The sequence below is a fragment of the Mauremys reevesii genome, linkage group 2 (assembly GCF_016161935.1).
Source record: "Mauremys reevesii isolate NIE-2019 linkage group 2, ASM1616193v1, whole genome shotgun sequence".
Classification (NCBI taxonomy): Eukaryota; Metazoa; Chordata; order Testudines; family Geoemydidae; genus Mauremys; species Mauremys reevesii.
In genome coordinates, this window is record NC_052624.1 from 213,651,205 (window position 1) to 213,669,973 (window position 18,769).

The window sequence follows — 18,769 nt, forward strand, 5'->3', positions numbered from 1 at the left end:
CCACTTCTGAAAGGTTGCCAACCCCTGTTATAAAGCAGTCTTAAAACTACAATACCCACCTGGGGAAGTGAGGAAACAGATTGACAGAGCAAGACGGGTACCCAGAAGTCACCTACTACAGAACAGGCCCAACAAGGAAAATAACAGAACACCACTAGCCACCATGTACAGCCCCCAGCTAAAACCTCTCCAGCACATCATCAACGATTTACAACCTATCCTGGAAAATGATCTCTCACTCTCACAGAACTTGGGAGGCAGGCCAGTCCTCGCTTACAGACAGCCCCCCAACCTGAAGCAAATACTCACCAGCAACTGCACACCACACCACAGAAACACTAACCCAGAAACCAATCCCTGTAACAAACCCCATTGCCTGCTCTGTCCTCATATCTACTCTAGCGACACCATCAGAGGACCCATCCACATGAGCCACACCATCAGGGGCTCATTCACCTGCACATCTACTAATGTGATATATGCCATCATGTGCCAGTAATGCCCCTCTGCCATGTACATTGGCCAAACCAGACAGTCTCTACGTAAAAGAATAAATGGACACAAATCAGACATCAGCAATGGCAACATACAAAAGCCAGTAGGAGAACACTTCAATCTCCCTGAACATTCTATAACAGATTGAAAAGTAGCCATACTTCAACAAAAAAAACTTCAAAAACAGACTTCAAAGAGAAACTGCAGAGCTACAATTCATTTGCAAATTTAACACCATTAAATTGGGCTTGAATAGGGACTGGGAGTGGCTGGCTCACTACAAAAGCAATTTTCCCTCTCTTAGTATTGACATCTCCTCATCAATTATTGGGAGTGGATCACATCCACCCTGATTGAATTGGCCCTGTCAAGTGGCCCTAGTTCTCTACTTGTAAGGTAACTCCCTTCTCTTCATGTGTCAGTATATTTATGCCTACATCTGTAATTTTCACTCCATGCATCTGAAGAAGTGGGTTTTTTACCCACGAAAGCTTATGCCCAAATAAATCTGTTAGTCTTTAAGGTGCCACTGGACTCCTCGTTGTTTTTGTGGATACAGACTAACATGGCTACCCCTCTGATACTTGATTTCTGAATGGTTTGGTTCTGTCCAAGTAACAGGCTAATACCCTCCTGATGTCCAAGATGTGGAAGACAGCTTCCTGCCTAGTCTGATGTGGTTTCAGAAAAAAATGGTAGATGAATAGTCTGGTTAATATAAAATTAAGAAGACACCTTATGTAGAAACTTGAGGTATGCTTGTAAAGAAACCTTTTCCTTGAAAAACACTGCAAAGGGAGGGTTTGCCATTAAAACCCTGAATTCTCTGCCTTTCTAGGCAGAAATAATGGCCACCAAGAAAGCTGTTTTCATGGACAGGTGAAGCAGCAAACACATAGCTACTGGCTCAAAGGAGTACTTCACAAGGTAATTAAGGACAAGGTTCAAGTCCAATACTGGAGTAGGTTATATGATCTATGGAAAAAGATTAATCAGTCCTCTGAGGAAAAAAACGGTTACTTACCTTTGTAACTGTTGTTCTTCGAGATGTGTTGCTCATATCCATTCCAGTTAGGTGTGCGCGTGCCGCGTGCACGTTCGTCGGAAGATTTTTACCCTAGCAACACTCAGTGGGTCGGCTGAGCGCCCCCTGGAGTGGCGCCATTACGGCACCAGATATATACCCCAGCCGACCCACCCAACCCTCAGTTCCTTCTTGCCGGCTACTCCGACAGTGGGGAAGGAGGGTGGTTGTGGAATGGATATGAGCAACACATCTCGAAGAACAACAGTTACAAAGGTAAGTAACCGTTTTTTCTTCTTCGAGTGCTTGCTCATATCCATTCCAGTTAGGTGATTCCCAAGCCTTACCTAGGCAGTGGGGTCGGAGAGAGATGTGGCGGAATGTAGGACCGCCGAGCCAAAGGCTGCATCATCTCTAGATTGCTGGACCAGAGCATAGTGAGAAGCGAAGGTATGAACCGATGACCAGGTTGCCGCACGACATATTTCTTGTATTGGAACGTGAGCCAGAAAGGCGGCTGATGAAGCCTGGGCTCTGGTAGAGTGGGCGGTGAGATGGCCCAAAGGAACATGAGCTAAGTCAAAGCAGGTGCGTATGCACGCTGTCAGCCACGAGGAGATCCTCTGCGATGAAACGGGAAGACCTCGCATCCAGTTGGCAACTGCAACGAACAGTTGCGGGGACTTGCGGAACGGTCTTGTCCGATCTATATAAAAAGCCAGCGCCCTACGAACATCGAGAGAGTGAAGCTGTTGCTCGCGTGAGGATGCATGCGGCTTCGGAAAGAGGAAGATGTCTTGATTGTTGTGGAAAGCCGAAACCACTTTTGGGAGGAACGCTGGATGCGGACGTAGCTGCACCTTGTCCTTATGAAACACAGTATAGGGCAGGTCCACGGTGAGCACTCGCAGTTCAGAGACCCGCCTAGCCGATGTGATGGCTACCAAAAAGACTGTCTTCCAGGACAGGTACAGCAGCGAGCAGGTGGCCAATGGCTCAAAGGGTGGAGACATGAGCCTGTTGAGGACCAGGTTGAGGTCCCAGGTTGGAGTCGGGTGACGTATGTGAGGGTAGAGGCGCTCAAGGCCCTTCCGGAATCTAGCGGTCAATGGATGAGAGAAAACTGTGTGACCACCCTCGCCTGGGTGGAAAGCGTATATGGCCGCTAGGTGCACCTTCAGTGAGGACAATGCTAGGCCTTGCTGTTTCAGGGACCAAAGGTAGTCGAGGACAACTGGGATAGGGAGCTCCTAAGGGCAAGCGCTGCGTGCCCGAGCCCAGCAAGAGAAGCGCTTCCACTTGGCTAGGTAAGTAGAGCGAGTGGAAGGCTTTCTGCTGCTCAATAGGACATGCTGCACAGGAGCAGAGCAGCGCAACTCCGATTCGTCTAGCCACGCAGGAGCCACGCTGTGAGATGGAGGGCCGTCAGGTCTGGGTGACGGAGATTGCCGTGATCTTGGGTTATGAGATCCGGATGAAGCGGCAGAGGAATCGGACTAGCTATGGAGAAACGGAGCAGCGTGGTGTACCAGTGCTGTCTGGGCCACGCTGGCGCAATCAAGATGAGATGTGCTCTGTCTTGGCGGAGCTTTATCAGGACTTTGTGGACTAGGGGGAACGGGGGAAAAGCGTAGAGCAGATGACGATTCCACTGCAGGAGGAATGCGTCCGACAGGGATCCCGGTGACAGGCCTTGAAAGGAGCAAAAGTCCTGGCATTTCCGGTTCGCTCGAGAAGCGAATAGGTCTATCCGGGGAAACCCCCACTGTTGGAAAATTGCACGAGCAACATCCGGTCTCAGCGCCCATTCGTGACACAGAAAAGATCTGCTCAGGCGATCTGCTAAGGTGTTCTTCACGCCTGGGAGGAAAAACGCCACTAGATCTATCGAGTGGGCTATGCAGAATTCCCACAGTTGCATCGTCTCCTGACAGAGTGGAGAAGAGCAAGTTCCCCCTTGCTTGTTGATATAATACATGGCCACTGTGTTGTCCATAAAGACTGAGACACAACGGCTGCGGAGTTGGTTCTGGAACACCTGGCAGGCGAGGCGTACTGCGCGTAGCTCCCTGACGTTGATGTGAAGCTTCAACTCCTGCGATGACCAGAGGCCCTGCGTGCGAAGGTGGCCGAGGTGAGCACCCCATCCGAGGGATGAGGCGTCCGTTGTCAGGGAAAGTGAGGGCTTAGGCGGATGGAATGGCACCCCCACACACACCTGGGATGGGGCCAGCCACCAGTCCAGGGAGCGAAGGGTGCTCTTTGGAACGGAGAGCAGGGTGTCTAGAGGATCCCTGTTCGGGCGATACACGGAGTTGAGCCATGTCTGGAGGGGGCGAAGGCGGAGCCTGGCGTGCTTGGTTACATAGGTACATGCCGCCATGTGACCCAGGAGGTGAAGGCAAGTACGGGCTGAGGTCATGCGGGAGGTCTGAAGCCCCTGAATGATCTGTGTGAGGGCCTGGAATCGAAGCTGAGGAAGGTAGGCCCTGGCTAGAGAAGAGTCCAGGGTCGCTCCTATGAAGTCTAGCCTCTGGGTGGGCGTTAAGATGGACTTCTCCACATTGAGCAACAGGCCCAGCCGCGTGAACAAGTCTCTGATCACGGCTACATGCTGCTGCACTTGAGTCTGTGAATTCCCCCTGATGAGCCAGTCATCTAGGTAGAGAAAAACGCAGATGCCGCGCCGACGAAAGTGGGCGGCGACGACGGCCATACACTTCGTAAATACCCTTGGGGCCGTGGATAGGCCAAAGGGAAGGACCGCAAACTGGAAATGAAGGTGATTGAGTGTAAAACGGAGAAAACGCCTGTGCGGTGGAAAGATGGCGATGTGGAAATAAGCGTCCTTCATATCGAGGGAGGCATACCAGTCTCCAGGATCCAAGGCCGGAATGATGGTCGCCAAGGAGACCATGCGGAACTTCAACTTTATCATATATTTGTTGAGGCCTCGCAGGTCTAGGATGGGCCTGAGGCCCCCTTTGGACTTGGGAATCAAGAAGTAGCAGGAATAAAACCCTCCGCCTCTTTCCATCTCTGGAACCTCCTCTATCGCTCCCATAGCAAGGAGCATCTGCACCTCGTGTAAGAGGAGTTGCTCGTGAGAGGGGTCCCTGAAGAGGGACCGGGAAGGAGGGTGGGAAGGAGGGGGTGAAACGAATTGGAGGTGATATCCACGTTCCACTGTGCAGAGGACCCAGGCATCGGAGGTCAGCCGAGTCCACGCCGGGAGGAAGTAGGAAAGGCGGTTGGAAAAAGGAGGGAAAGGATCCTGAGTAGGAACTGGTAGGCCGTCCCCGGGCGCATCTTCAAAATGACGACTTCGGCCCCGCCGGTGGCTTAGAAGGAGCGCGGCTCTGGGACGGATGGGGTCCAGGCTGCCGCCTACGTCCCCCTCAACCACGTCGCCGACCGGAGTCTTGCCTGTATCTGGGCATAAAGTAAGGTCGGTACAGCTGGGGGCGGAACGGAAGTCGCTGGGTCACCGGGGTGTGCATCCCTAGGGTGCGCATAATGACCCTGTTATCCTTCAGGCTTTGGAGCCTGGGGTCTGTTTTCTCGGAGAACAACCCTTTGCCGTTGAAGGGCAGGTCCTGGATTGTATACTGCAATTCTGGGGGAAGATTTGAACTTTGCAGCCAGTAGATGTGGCGCCTGGTGATGCCGGAGACCAGGGTTCGGGCTCCTGAATCGGCCGCGTCCAAGGAGGCTTGCAACAATGTACGGGCCACCTTTTTACCTTCCTCCAGGAAGGCCGCGAACTCCTGGCGCGAGTCGTGAGGTAGCAGTTCCTGGAATTTTGCCACCTCCGACCAGGTGTCATGGCAGTAACGGCTCAATAAGGCCTGCTGGTTAGCCACTCGCAGTTGTAGGGCGCCCGCAGAGTAGACCTTGCGGCCGAGCAAGTCCATCCGTCTTGCGTCTCTAGACTTAGGGGCTGGGGTTTGCTGCCCGTGACGCTCTCTGTCGTTGACCGATTGGACAACTAGCGACGAGGGGGGACGTACAAGTACTCATACCCCTAGAGGGTACCATATATTTGCGTTCCACCCCCTTGGCTGTGGGAGGGATGGAGGCGGGTGATTGCCAAAGGGTGTCAGCATTAGCCTGAATGGTCTTGATGAATGGCAGAGCCACCCTAGTTGGAGCGTCTGCCGATAAAATGGTGACAACAGGGTCCTCCACCTCTGGTACTTCCTCTGCTTGGAGGTCCATACTCAATGCCACCCTCCGAAGGAGGTCCTGATGGGCCCTTAAATCTATTGGAGGGGGCCCTGAGGAGGAGGACCCCGCTACTGCTTCATCTGGGGAGGAGGAAGAAACCCCCGGGACGATCGTGTCCTGCCCAGCCTCTGGGTCCTGGGACGGCTCCTGTTCAAGAGGCTCCGGTGAAGACGGGAGGGGTGGTAGTGGTACCTCCGTCTCAGCCAGGGGGCGGCTTACTGTAGCCTCCGGGATACGCGGCTCTGGTGGAACTGCGTGGGTGGAAGGCAGTGGAGCACCTTGGGCCTGATGGTAAGCCCAAGGAGTCCAAAAACCCCATTGTCGAGGGTCTTGGTCTGTGTATCGGGTCTCCTGGAAGACTCCCGAGGGCACCTGAGGGTCATGCTCATCCACATAATAACTGTCGGCCTGTGATGATACCGACGCATGCCTGGAGGGCCACGGAGGATCGGAGAAGCCTTGCGCCGAGGTGCCGACTGATCTCGTTCCCCTGTGTTCTGGTGACCGGTGCCGGGAGGCAGCGCGGCAGCGAGAGCGAGATCGGGACCTACGACCGGCCTGGTGCCGGGAGGTCGACCCTGATCTCCAGTCGCGGTGTCTAGAATGGCTCCGAGAGGCACAGTGTCCGTAGCGGTACCGGGATCTGGAACGGTGCCGCGAGTGCCGACTTGGGGAGTGAGAGAACGACCGGTGCCGCGAGTCTGACCGGCGCCACGTGGCAGAGTGGTGCCGGGACTGCGAGCGGCGGAGATCGACGCCGGGAAGGAGATCTTCGTCGGGACCGGGAGCATCCGTGTGACCAGGAGCGGGAGCGGTGCCGGTCCGACTCGGTGCCAGGCGGTGGTTTGAGCAAGGACGGCTTGCCAATAGAATGGAGCGCCCGCACCGGTGGTGCCGGGGGCGGAGGCACTGCCGAGTCCGTCAAGGCAATAAGGTCCTTTGCCGCTGCGAAGGACGGCATCGGGAGCTCTACCACGGCGGGTGCCGGGGAGGACACGGGTTCCGGACTCGACAGTCTCTGATGGACCGGAGTCGACGGTACCGGCAGAATGGTCGGTGCCGGAGTAATCTGCGCCACGGCAGGTTTCGGTGCCGGGTGGTCTGATCGGGGCACACTCTGCGGTGTCGAAGCGGGCGGGGCCGAGGCGGCCGCGGCCTTCGCTTTTTTCGCCTTTGGCGAGAGGGAGCGTCTCGTGGCTGATTTTGGTGCCGACGGCGCTTGCGGTTTGTGCAGAGAAGAGTGGCCCAGTGCCGAGGAGGTGCCGAAGCTGGAGGGGTTAAGGCTGCCTCCATGAGGAGCTGTTTGAGCCTGATGTCTCGCTCCCTCTTGGTGCGCGGCTTGAAAGCCTTGCAAATGGGGCACTTAGTAGATAAGTGCGACTCTCCCAGGCACTTTAAACAGGAGTCGTGTGGATCTCCTGTTGGCATAGGCCTGTGGCAGGCCGAGCACGGCTTGAAACCCGGGGAGCCGGGCATGCGCTCCGGTCCCGGGCGCGGGAGAGGGGCTAATCCCCAAACCCGCTAACTAATACAACACTAAAAACTACTAAATAACTAATAAAAACAAAGAACTGATAAGAAGATAACTAACTATGTACAAATTCACAAAGAGAATAACTATGAGGAAGCTAGGAAAGTGGAGGTCAGCTAAGCCGCACTCCACTGTTCCAACGACCGACACGGGCGGTAAGAAGGAAGTGAGGGTCGGGTGGGTCGGCTGGGGTATATATCCGGTGTCGTAATGGCGCCACTCCAGGGGGCGCTCAGCCGACCCGCTGAGTGTTGCTAGGGTAAAAATCTTCCGATGAACGTGCACTCGGCGTGCGCACACCTAACTGGAATGGATATGAGCAAGCACTCGAAGAAGAACTTGACATTGTGGGGTGAGCAAAAATTGAAAAACCTTCCATAGGCAAGCAAAAGGCTGTTATAGCTGTGATGGGGTCCCTGGAATGCAACCTGGACTGTAGGACTGCGGAGCCCTCCAAACCCACCACCCTGGGCTGCTTCTCAAATTGTGATGCTGATGTCAAGCTACAAGCCTCTGGCAGGCACTGCACTTATACAGACATCCACAGGCAGGGACACACCCAACTGAGTTATACGAATGATTTTCCAGTCACTTATGAACCATCAATAGGGACGCTCCAGCTAATTCCTCCCAGCTCTCCAGTCTTGCAACTCAGAACTGTACCATCTTGCACTGGTTAGAAACCTGGTCTGTGTAAATTCATTACCTAGTTCACCACCTAGTTACTGAAATCAAACTAATTTATCATAGGCCACCTCACAGCCATCAGATTGTAACTTTTAGTCACTACCAACCTGTATCATTTTGCTGACAGTAAGCTAGCTACTATGCAATGCGCTGCCAATCCAGGGTGTTTACTACCCTGACCAGAGGGGCAATAGACTGTCCCCTGAAAAAGTTTCCATGTATCAGGGGCAGGGGAGGAGGCAGACTTTGCAGCTGTCATTTCATATGAACCATCCGCAAGGCTACAAAACACTCTGAAAATAATCTTCACCTTATTCATCAACAGCTATAGCTTTACCTCAAAGGGAAGTGGACACACACCAGCCTTTGTAACCTGAGCAGATTTCCCAAGCACTGTAGACAAACTCACTGGTAAGGATAAAACGTTAAAATATGTTTATTAACTAGAGAAAGATAAAATTTTAAGTAATTATAAGTGATAGGCATAAAGGTCAGAGATAGCTACATTAAGAAAATAAAAAGCAAACACATTCTAAAACCTAAACTTTTAGTCTAAGCAAGAGTTGAAACAAACAGCTTTTCTCACCCTGTCAGATGGTATAAGGAGGTTACAGTTCCTCAATACACAGGGTGGGACCACCTTCCAGACTGGGACCAAATTTCCCCAGTTCAACATCTTTTTCTTGCAGACATTCTTTCAGGTGCTGAGATGATGGGGGAAAGAGGCCAACTGATGATGTCACTGTCTCTCTTTTATACTTTCTTCCAGCTTCTAGAAAGTTCCTTGCTGTGATGTGGGTAGCCAACCCCGCCTGGTGTACGTGCCTTCTTCTAGAAGCCTCAGGGAGAATGGACTGTGTGTTGATGAGCCATTGATAACCATCTGGCCGGTGATGGCTACTCTTTTGTTGTAACTGAAAGGCTGGCCGTGGGCATTCCCAACCTCACAATGTATTTTAGTAACATATATAGCAATACTTCATAACTTCACACACAATAGCACATACAATTCAACATGATATTAATGTTCAACAAATTAAGACACTTAAAATGATACCTCACAAGGCATAATTTGTACAAAACACATCATAATAATATCACAGGGTACTACTCTGAGGTACAGAGTGTCACAATAGCCACCAAGTGAACAATGATGGAACTCATAGGTGAAACCTGATCTTTTTAATTCTAGCAGGTAGCCCAGGATGGTGGAAAGAGAAGACTGAACAAGAGAGAATTAATGACAGGTACACCATTAGTGAAATCTCTTCCATTTCTGAAGGCAAGTATTTTTCATAGATATCTTTCTGCTGTTTAACAACACCTGCTGTACCTCTGTTGAATAGGAAGTCTCTATACCAGAGAACCATCTAAGAGCCACACCTGGAGTCACAGAACTTCCAATTTGGGATGAAGTGTCTGAGTATCCCGAGACAACAGGAAGCAACTGATTGGAATGGTCAGTAGTGGATGAGAAGCAGGTAGAATCAGTGAAGGATACTAGCTGTGTCTCAGCCAAGTAGGTGCAATCAATACGACCTTATCCTTGTCTTGCTTGATCATGCTGAGAACTTTTATGAGCAGTGGCATTGGTAGATAAGTGTAAAGAAGACACCTTACCTGTGAAATAAGAAAGGCATCTCTTAGTGACTGAGGATCAAATCCCCCTCTTGAGTAATATTACTTGCACTTTGTGTTGGTGATGGTGGCAAAAAGTTACACTTCTGAAATTTCCCAGGTTAGAAATATGCTGTTGACTATTTGTGAATCCAACTCTGGGAGAAATGTCTGCTGAGTTCGTCAGCCATGGTGTTCTGTATACTCAGGAGGTAAGAAGCTGAGATGACTATCTGGTTGGCTATGCACCAATTCTAGAGTTTTATCTCCTAAGCATATAGTGAGGGGGAGCACACCCTCCCCTGACAATTGATGTAGAACATGCAGACTACATTGTCTGTTGCAATCTTGAAAGATTGGACTCAGACCAGTAGAAAGAAGTGAGTGCAAGCCTTCCTGACTGCTCTCAACTACAGATAATTGATGTTCAGAAGACTCTCATGGGTCTTAGATGGTATGTGGTCCCAGATGCACTCCCCATCCTGAGGGATGCATCTGATGTAATAACGATGGTACGAAGAGCTTGAACTAAAGGAATGAAATGAACTCCCATACATTATTCTTCCACCAATTGATTGAGTCCAGAATCCAATGCTTGTTCAGTATATAAATTGTCCTGAGCTATTCCAGGAAACAGGAGATTTAATCTGGTGTATTGGGCTATGAAAATATGACCTAATAGCTGAAGACAATTTCTTGACAATGTTTGAGGACTTAATTGAATTCTTGCAATATGATTTTTCAAGTTTGTGAACTTGTCCACACGTAGGTAAACTCTGGCTATCACAGCATTTGGAAAAGTTCCTATAAAATCTATCCACTGAACTGGGGTCAAAACAGACTTTTCAAGATTGAGTTGAAGGCCTAAACTGTGGAAAAGAGACCTTGTAATTGGTTAAGATTGACCCCTGAGAAGCCAATCATTGAGATGGGGGAAAACAACTATACCTAGTCAAGGTAGGTGGGCAACTACAACTGCGATGATCTTAGAGAACACTCTTGGACAGAGGAGAGTCCAAAAGGGAGCACATGGTATCAGAAGTGATTGCGGTCGACTGTAAAATGAAGAAACTTCTTGTGAGAAGGGTGAATTGTGACATGAAAATATGAATCCTGAAGGCTTAAAGTCACAAATAAAATCTCCAGACTCTAAGGAGCAAATTACAGCTGCAAGGGTCACCATCCTGAATTTCTGCTATTTCACATCATTGTTTGGATGTCTGATGTATAATATTTGTCTCCAGCCTCCATTCTTTTTCAGGAACAAAAAAAATACTTGGAATAGAACTCTTTTCCCCTGCACTGGACTGGAATTGGTTCTATAGCTCCTAAGCATAGAAAGGAAGTGACTTCCTGTCTCACCTACTGATTGTGAGATGGGACCCTGAAAAGGGATGGGGAAGGGGGCTGGGATGGAGGGACAAAAATGGAATACATTGAATAATTGATATTACGACTTCCAAAACTCATTCGTTGGATGTTATTCTCTTCTGTGCAGGTTGAAATTAGGAGAGGTGTTATCCAAAGGTGGGGAGGATGATAGGATAGCACAGCTATAGATTCTTGTGGAATGGATGATCTGGACTCTTGACCAAGTCATCAGAACTGGCAACTGGATAAAACAGAGGGTTGGGATGAGGTAGGTGTTTCAGTTTGTAGCTTCTTTTTAGAGAACCGAGGACTCTTGGAAGGTGATTCAGAGGGTCTATGGAAACTAGATAAATGAACTGGGTAAGATCTCTGAGTTGTCTGAGACCTGCTAAATTTTCTTTTATTTGCAGGTATATAAATCCCAAGGGATCTACGTGTGGCCCTCAAATCTTTTAAAGCGTGAAGAAAGTCATTGGTAGACTCAGCAAACGATTTGAGACCATCAAAAAGGAAGTCCTCAACAGTACTCTGCCCCTCTTTATGAAGCTTGTTGCATCACAATCACAGTGGAAATGGACTGTGCTGCAGTATCAGCTGAATCTAAGGAGGCCTATAATGATGTTTCCACTAAGAGTTGCCCTTCATTTATGATGGCCTTAAATTGCTTGTGGTGCTCCTCTGGCAAATGCTCAATAAAGGTGTTAAATTTACTATAATTCAGATAGCCATATTTTTACATGAATGCTTGTTGGTTAGCTATTCTGAATTGCAATGTTGCAGAGGAGTAACTCTATGACCGAAGACGTCAAGTCACTTGTGATCTTTGTTGTAAGGGATAGACTTAGCACTGTGTTGTCTACTGCATTCATTAACTGTCCACAACCAGGGAATTTGGTGTTGCGTGTTGTCGCAACCCTATACATAGTTATGGTTCTGTATGGCCAATTGTCGGTACACGGCCATCTTGTTCTGCTAAAAGGACAAGGCAGCCTCCATCTTGGACCAGGTTCTTGTTCCACAGGAGAGGGCAGAGACCTAATTCTGCCCAGCAACACCGTGGTGTCGTGTGCAACCCTGAGGTGCGGTGTGCAACATTCTAGTGCTGTGTGCATTTTCCCGCTCTTTCTGCCTGGTCATCTAGGGGTCAGGCTAGTGCCTTGTGCAGAGATGCCAGTGTGTCGTGTGCAGATCCTGTTGGCGTGGGGGGCAACAGCTCAGAGCCTGAAGGGTGTAGGAGCCAGGGACCAATCAGATGCTGACACGAGTGAGTGAGACCCTTTGAATAAAACTAGGTTTCCCCCCAAAATTTTTGTGGAGTATCCACGTGTCAGCTGAAGGGCCTGATCAACCTTTCAGCCAGGGTCTCCTCCCGTTATAGCTAGCTCGTGTCGTGTCGTTTTGGATTTGTCGCTTTGGATTTATCATTTTGGATCTATTTCTATCAGCTCGTCATGCTTCTGGTGTCTGCTCTGCTGGTCAGCTGCGCCTGGAGTGCGGTATTTGCTTTCTAATTTCTGACATTTTGTTTACCTAGCTTCCCCTCTTTTTCCCCCTTCCTAACTCGGTACCAAGTGTGTATACAGTATATGAGAGTTGAATTATTGAGCTCATAATTGCACAGTTGTTTAGTTTGTATAGTTGTTCTGAGTTTTAGTAGATAGTTAATTGTAGACTGTTTTAAGTTGTGTGAGTTACTGCTCTGTCTTTGTGTGGAGTGCTTGGTGCTGGGTGCTGTCTCCACCTGAGGATTAGCTGACCAAGGGGTTTCTGTCCCCGCGGTCTGTGGGAGTGGAATCTGCACAATCGCAGCCGTACCACACTCTGGGTAAAACCCTTAGTGTGAAAGCAAGGGCGATTGAGGCAGTGGCCTGTGGGTCTCTTTTCTGTGTTGCACCAGGCACCGCTCTGACGAACCCGATTTCCATCTTGTGTAATTGGTGTGTCTGCCTACTCAGTGTGAAGCAGTGAGCAGTATAGATTTGTATTGTTAATGATTTTTGGGTGTGTTTGTATTGTTTAATAACATCCCAGCTAAGAATTACCCCCCTCCTCGGCCAACATTGTAACTATCCCCCCAATAAATGCAGCCACTTGGCTTTAAACTTTATTCTGGTCCAGCCTGTTTTTCCTCTCCCAATACCAAAGCTGATCGAACCGCAATCGGTTTCGGACACGTGTTAAAATAAAAACTCTGAGTCCTTGGCTGGAACATAATAGGTTTTTTGTTAGCATGTTTACAGATGATCTTAGCAGGCTCTAGCAAAAAACAGGGAGGGCAACATGTACATAAATGTCCAGGAGTTTATTATGAGAATCCTGGATGTTTATAAAGGAATATGAAGCATAAGCAATTAGTTTCTTCAGCTCCTGGAACCATCTAAGGTCATCTGCCATGGAAGGTGGTGGAGGCATTACAACCTCATCTGGCTATGATGATGAAATATTTGTGTGAGGTGTTGCCTCGTCTGTCCTTACCTCCTGCTCTCTCAAAGATCTCCTCCAATGGTTCAGGTTGACACGATGGGACTGAAGACAAAGAAAAATGGTTCTGCCTATGCTCCTTATGAGTGTGTTTTGGGGCCCTTATGAACTGTTGGTGATATAGGGCCCAGGGGTCCCAATAAGGCCACTGTGGGGCCCACAGGGCATGGGAGGAGGCATCTTCTGTTGATCATAACAAGTAGACAAGGGTCAAAGTCATCTGTCCTCTCAGAATGGACAGGAGAATGTTGTCTCACAGAATAAGCAAGAGAACCATATACAAAAATCTGTCAGAAGAGTCATTGTCAACATATTCAAGGGGAGGTGATACTTGTTCACTCTGGATAGTCAAAGTCGGTATAGAAGGAGGTCCCAATGAAAAATGTGGAGTTGATAATCCAGACGATTTTGGTGCAAACAGATGTCCAGTACCATTAATGGGGACTTTGACTCATTCAAGACAAGGTCCTTTGAATACAAAACTCCTGCAGTGCCAATGGTATGTAGGCAGGAGTTAAATGAGATCCTGTGGAGGCCGGCTTCAGTACCAAGTTTGGTATCTGTCTTGAGTGTGTGTGTGTGTTACAGACCCTGAGTATTTGGTATCAGAATGTCCAGGGTCAGACTCAGCACTATCAATGCAGAGCTATAGGATAATGGCATAGCTACTGGGGATACAAAAGTGTCTGATGTGACAGAATTCTTTGGCACAGAACTTCTACTGGTATGGATATGACTACCCAAAGACGAAGTTGTCTTCAGTACCATATCCTCTTTGGTAGTAGTATGGCTCTTAGAGGACACTTTAGATATCCTCAGAGTACTGGAGCCACAGGAAGCCTCAACAGAACTCCCTTTGGGACCTGAGGGCTCCAGAACATTTTTCTCAGACAGTGACTGAGACGTCTTAGAAGGAGATCTAGGACTCCTACTTTTCTCATCAGTACCCAGAGACTTAGAACGTGAAGCTCCCTGAACTGTGGATACTGAGGCAGATGCTGGCTTCCTTGAGAATTTCAATGACCGAAACCCAGAGGTGGGTGGGGTGGCAGCAATAGTATCCCCTGAGGCTCTTAGTGACAAGGATCCTGAAGTAGATGATGTACTAAGTGTGCTTAGAGGCCGGGATGCAAGGCAGTTCTCAGAGCTCAGGTCGGAGACCAGGCTTAGGACTTGCTCAATCATCAATAATTTGAATTTGATCCCTATGATTTTTTTTTGAGACCTGCTTTTGAAGGAGGAGCAAGTCTTACACTTACTCAGGATATGGGTGTCCCCCAAACAGCAGAGTCAACAAGAAAGTTTGTCATTGACCAAGATAGCTGCCTGGCAGGAAAGACACTGCTTAGAGTCTAGGAATCCTCTCGTACCACAGAAAAGAAGTCTAAAACCACCCATCAATCAGGAAAAAAACTAATAGAAGGGGAACAACAATCTTAACAAATGGCTAACTAACTATACTATACCAAGAACAGCCTGAGTAAAGGGGGCATGCTTGATGCTCTATCTCAGGCCAAGGGTTGTTGAGAAGGGATAGAGGGTAGTTTGCTCGTACAGCCCTATGCATTCTTGACATGAGGATGTGCAGGGCACATGTGAAGGACAAACAGACACTGCTACTGAAAATCTATGATCAAAGGTGCATGGAGGCACATGCACACCTGAAGTGAAGCATCCATACGGACACTACTCAAAGAAGAATCCCCTTTATAGTGGTCTAAAACTCCTGTTGCCCTCCAGAGCTATAAGATACCAAATCAGACTAAGTTTGTGATATTTTTACATAGGATTGCTGTTACTGACTCAAATCTCTGGAGATGTCCTCACAGAAAATAATGTGCTGCTCCATTCCACATTACATTCTGTGGCATACCCCTCCAACTGAAACATCACCTGAGTGGTGGGTTTGGGGACAGCAGATAGTTGGACACATATCTGCAAAGGAAGTGTTAGCATAGGAAGGGAGTGCCCTGAAGAACAGTGCAATCACTTGACCTCTGTATCAATGTCTCTGCTGCTTAGGTAGATCTCAACCTCTGCACATTCGTTAAGAGGATGGAGAGACAAATTCAGGGCAGGTCTACAATACAGCTGGGATCGACCCTCTGAGATCGATCCACCGGCGGTCGATTTAGCGTATCTAGTAAAGACCTGCCAAATCAACTGCAGATTGCTCTCCAGTTGACCTCTGTACTGTACCCCCAACAAGAAGAGTAAGGTAAGTCAATGGGAGATTTTCTCCCATCGACCCCCCACGGTTTAGACCCCGCAGTAACTTGACCTAAGATACGTTGACTCCAGCTACGTGAATAATGTAGCTGGAGTTGCATAGCATAGGTCGACTTACCACAGTAGTGTAGACATAGCCTCTGTCTTCACACTCCAAAGGGAGCACACTAAAAGAATCAACATTGAGTTTCCTAGTCCCTAATGTAATTTTTTTCTGTACAGGGGATGAATTTTTCCCTACCAAAACTACAATATACACGAAATAAAAAGGCTACTATAGTTAAACCAAAAGCTTTTTCTCTTTGTTTACCTATAAACTATATGACTCATCCTTGATACTATGATATCTTACTTAGTTTTATATGCTACACAAATGAAAGGATAACAATAATAAAAAGAGTCCTGAAAAGAAAATGCTTATTTCTTATACCTGCTTGTAATCATATTTATATAAAATGTGGTGTTCAGTAATAAAATGCTACATAATTCTCTTTGTGGATTATACAGTTTAGTAACTAATATAGAAGATGTAAGCCATCATTTACAAGAAGATGCCATCTGCTGAGCAAAAGTGTAATCAGCAGGCAATTTCTATTACAGCCAAAATCTTTTTCTTCCTTTATTGATTTTCTCCATTGCTTTCCTAAAGCCCCCTAAGCAATCTGAGCCAGTGTAGCAAATGAAGAAAGCATAGGACTTCTCAATGACCCCAATATCAATTCTGCTTTGTACTTTACCCTGTCTCAAGGCTATGGACCTGATAGGTTAGTTCAAGCAAGAGACAGAAAATAGTATATACAGTATGTGTACACATACACATTCAGAGCAACCGAGTAGAAATGACAGGTTAACCTTTGGAATTAAGCCTAATAAATTTGCAGTTTTAAAACAACTTGCAGATATTACACTATTCACCTGTATATCAGTTAACTGATTCTTCACGGTACTCTTTTTGTGCTCCAGTTGTTGTTCTGCTTGTTTCTTCTGTTCATCTAGTTTTTGCATCCTCTGATTCAGATTGTAAAGTTTCTGGAAAATATATGCATAGACAGATGTGTTAGTATTCAAAAGTAATTGTCCTTTTTCCTTTGGGAAATTATAAAACACATTAGCAATTAAATACTTTTCTTTAAAAGTTCCATTTAAGTTCATCTTTAGTTTCACTTAACAATTTTTTCATCTAGTTCACTTAGTAGCTACATTATATATTCATGTGTATGCATTCAGAAACACTTCAAACTATATAAATAGCATTTTAAACACACACACCCAACTATGTTGATTCATATATTGTATTCTGTCACATAGCAAAATATCACTGTTTCACCACTGATTATAAGCAAATTCCTTTCTTCCCAGTGGGTCTATGAGTTTATTTTGCCAGCTAACAAATAGACTTTCTATGTTCAAAACAGAGAAATGAGGTGAGTGAGGTAATATCTTTTATTGGACCAACATCTGTTGGTGAGAGACAAGCTTTTGAGCTTACCCAGAGCTCTTCTTCAGCTCTGGGTAAGCTCGAAAGCTTGTCTCTCACCAACAGAAGTTGGTCCAATAAAAGATATTACCTCACTCACATTATCTCTCTAATATTCTGGGCCCAACACATTTATAACAACACTGTTTTAAAAATATGTGTTATGAATGGCCTACATGAAAATAGCATAAGGGAAGCAAGAAATACTTATGGTTTAGTGACTGTGAACTAACAAGGGAAATAGTACTTAGGAGAGCTACTAAGAAACTGTGAGAAGAGAAAGAATACCATATTGGGATTTCTCATTTTTACATCATTCACTAATCCAGTGTGTTATTAATTAACATATCCAGAAATTAGTTTTTTAAATATCTGTTTTACTAAACACATTTACATCATTGGTATAAGTTCAAACTATTAAATGACAGAAGTAGTTATTAATGTATATAATGACTAAGTAAATTTTGTAAATTACTCTATACGTATACAAAAAATATACAATGATAAAGTTATTCAAAGTGTTTTCTTTGATAAATTATGAAATTATGTATCATATGTAACTAACAGCATTAAATATAGCTTTCACATTCTGATTCACTTGCAATACTTTCAATTTTTAATCAAAGAGTTTAAGTTCTTCCTTGAAATTACTAACATTTTTTTAATATTATTCAGATACAAACCTGCTTGTGCAAACATTGTTTCCAACTTTTAAGACCGAAACATATATACAGCTAAAGACAAGGATATATAACTCATACCACACCCCTCGAGATCTCCAGAAGACTAATGATGTGATCTTTGTCACACTGTTTCTACTAAATTTTACTTTGGGAAGGGCTAACAACATTAATCACTGTCATTAACATGTTGTTTTGAAAATACTATTAGCTATTAGAAATATCTTTTTGTAGTTTTATGTAGCAGTTGTGACTTATTATACCTGCATCACAAATAAACGATCTCAATTATTTTAACATACTTAAAAAAAAAATTCTACATCTGAGTGATTGGATAGTTTAAATATTGGAAGAAGTGTTCCATAGGAGCTAAACAGAGAAGACAAAAAGGAAAAAATGAGTCCCTGTAGGAAGTGAAGGCAGAGAAAGAGGAGGGTCTAGACCAGGGATCAGCAACCTTTGGCACGCGGCCTGCTAGGGTAAGTAACCTGGCAGGCCGGGATGGTTTGTTTACCTGCTGCGTCTGCAGATTTAGCTGATCGCGGCTCCCACTGGCCGCGGTTCGCCATTCCAGGCCAATGGGGGCTGCAGGAAGCGGTGCAGGCCAAACCCGTGGATGCGGCAGGTAAACAAATTGGCCCAGCCCACCAGGGTGCTTACCCTGGTGGGCCGCGTGCCAAAGCTTGCCGATCCCTGGTCTAGACTAACAAGTCTGACTCAATAGTCAGAAAACTGAACTCAGAGTAAATTGTAGATGAGATTGCTTGGGAAAATTCTTCCAGTAGAGATGGAAGTCTTCACTAGCTTAACTGTGATTCTGCAAAAGAAGATTTATGTGAGTTGGAAGAGGTCATGGAAGTTTTCATACCAAGGCTTTGGTTTGAGAACTAAAACTCATGTGTCTAAATTAAATCTGACAGATTCACAAGACAATTTGATTTTTTTCTGTT

At 46.7% G+C, this 18,769-nt stretch overlaps 1 protein-coding gene across 22 annotated transcripts in view; it reads right to left on the reverse strand.

Annotated features, from left to right (window-relative positions):
- Positions 1-18,769, reverse strand: part of CCDC178 (coiled-coil domain containing 178) — a 350,640-nt gene that overhangs the window by 214,103 nt on the left and 117,768 nt on the right. For all 22 annotated transcript variants that reach the window (XM_039524821.1, XM_039524816.1, XM_039524819.1 and 19 more), the window contains one exon: positions 16,578-16,691. In XM_039524821.1, the coding sequence (XP_039380755.1) occupies positions 16,578-16,691 (114 nt within the window). The remainder of the gene's footprint in view (positions 1-16,577; positions 16,692-18,769) is intronic.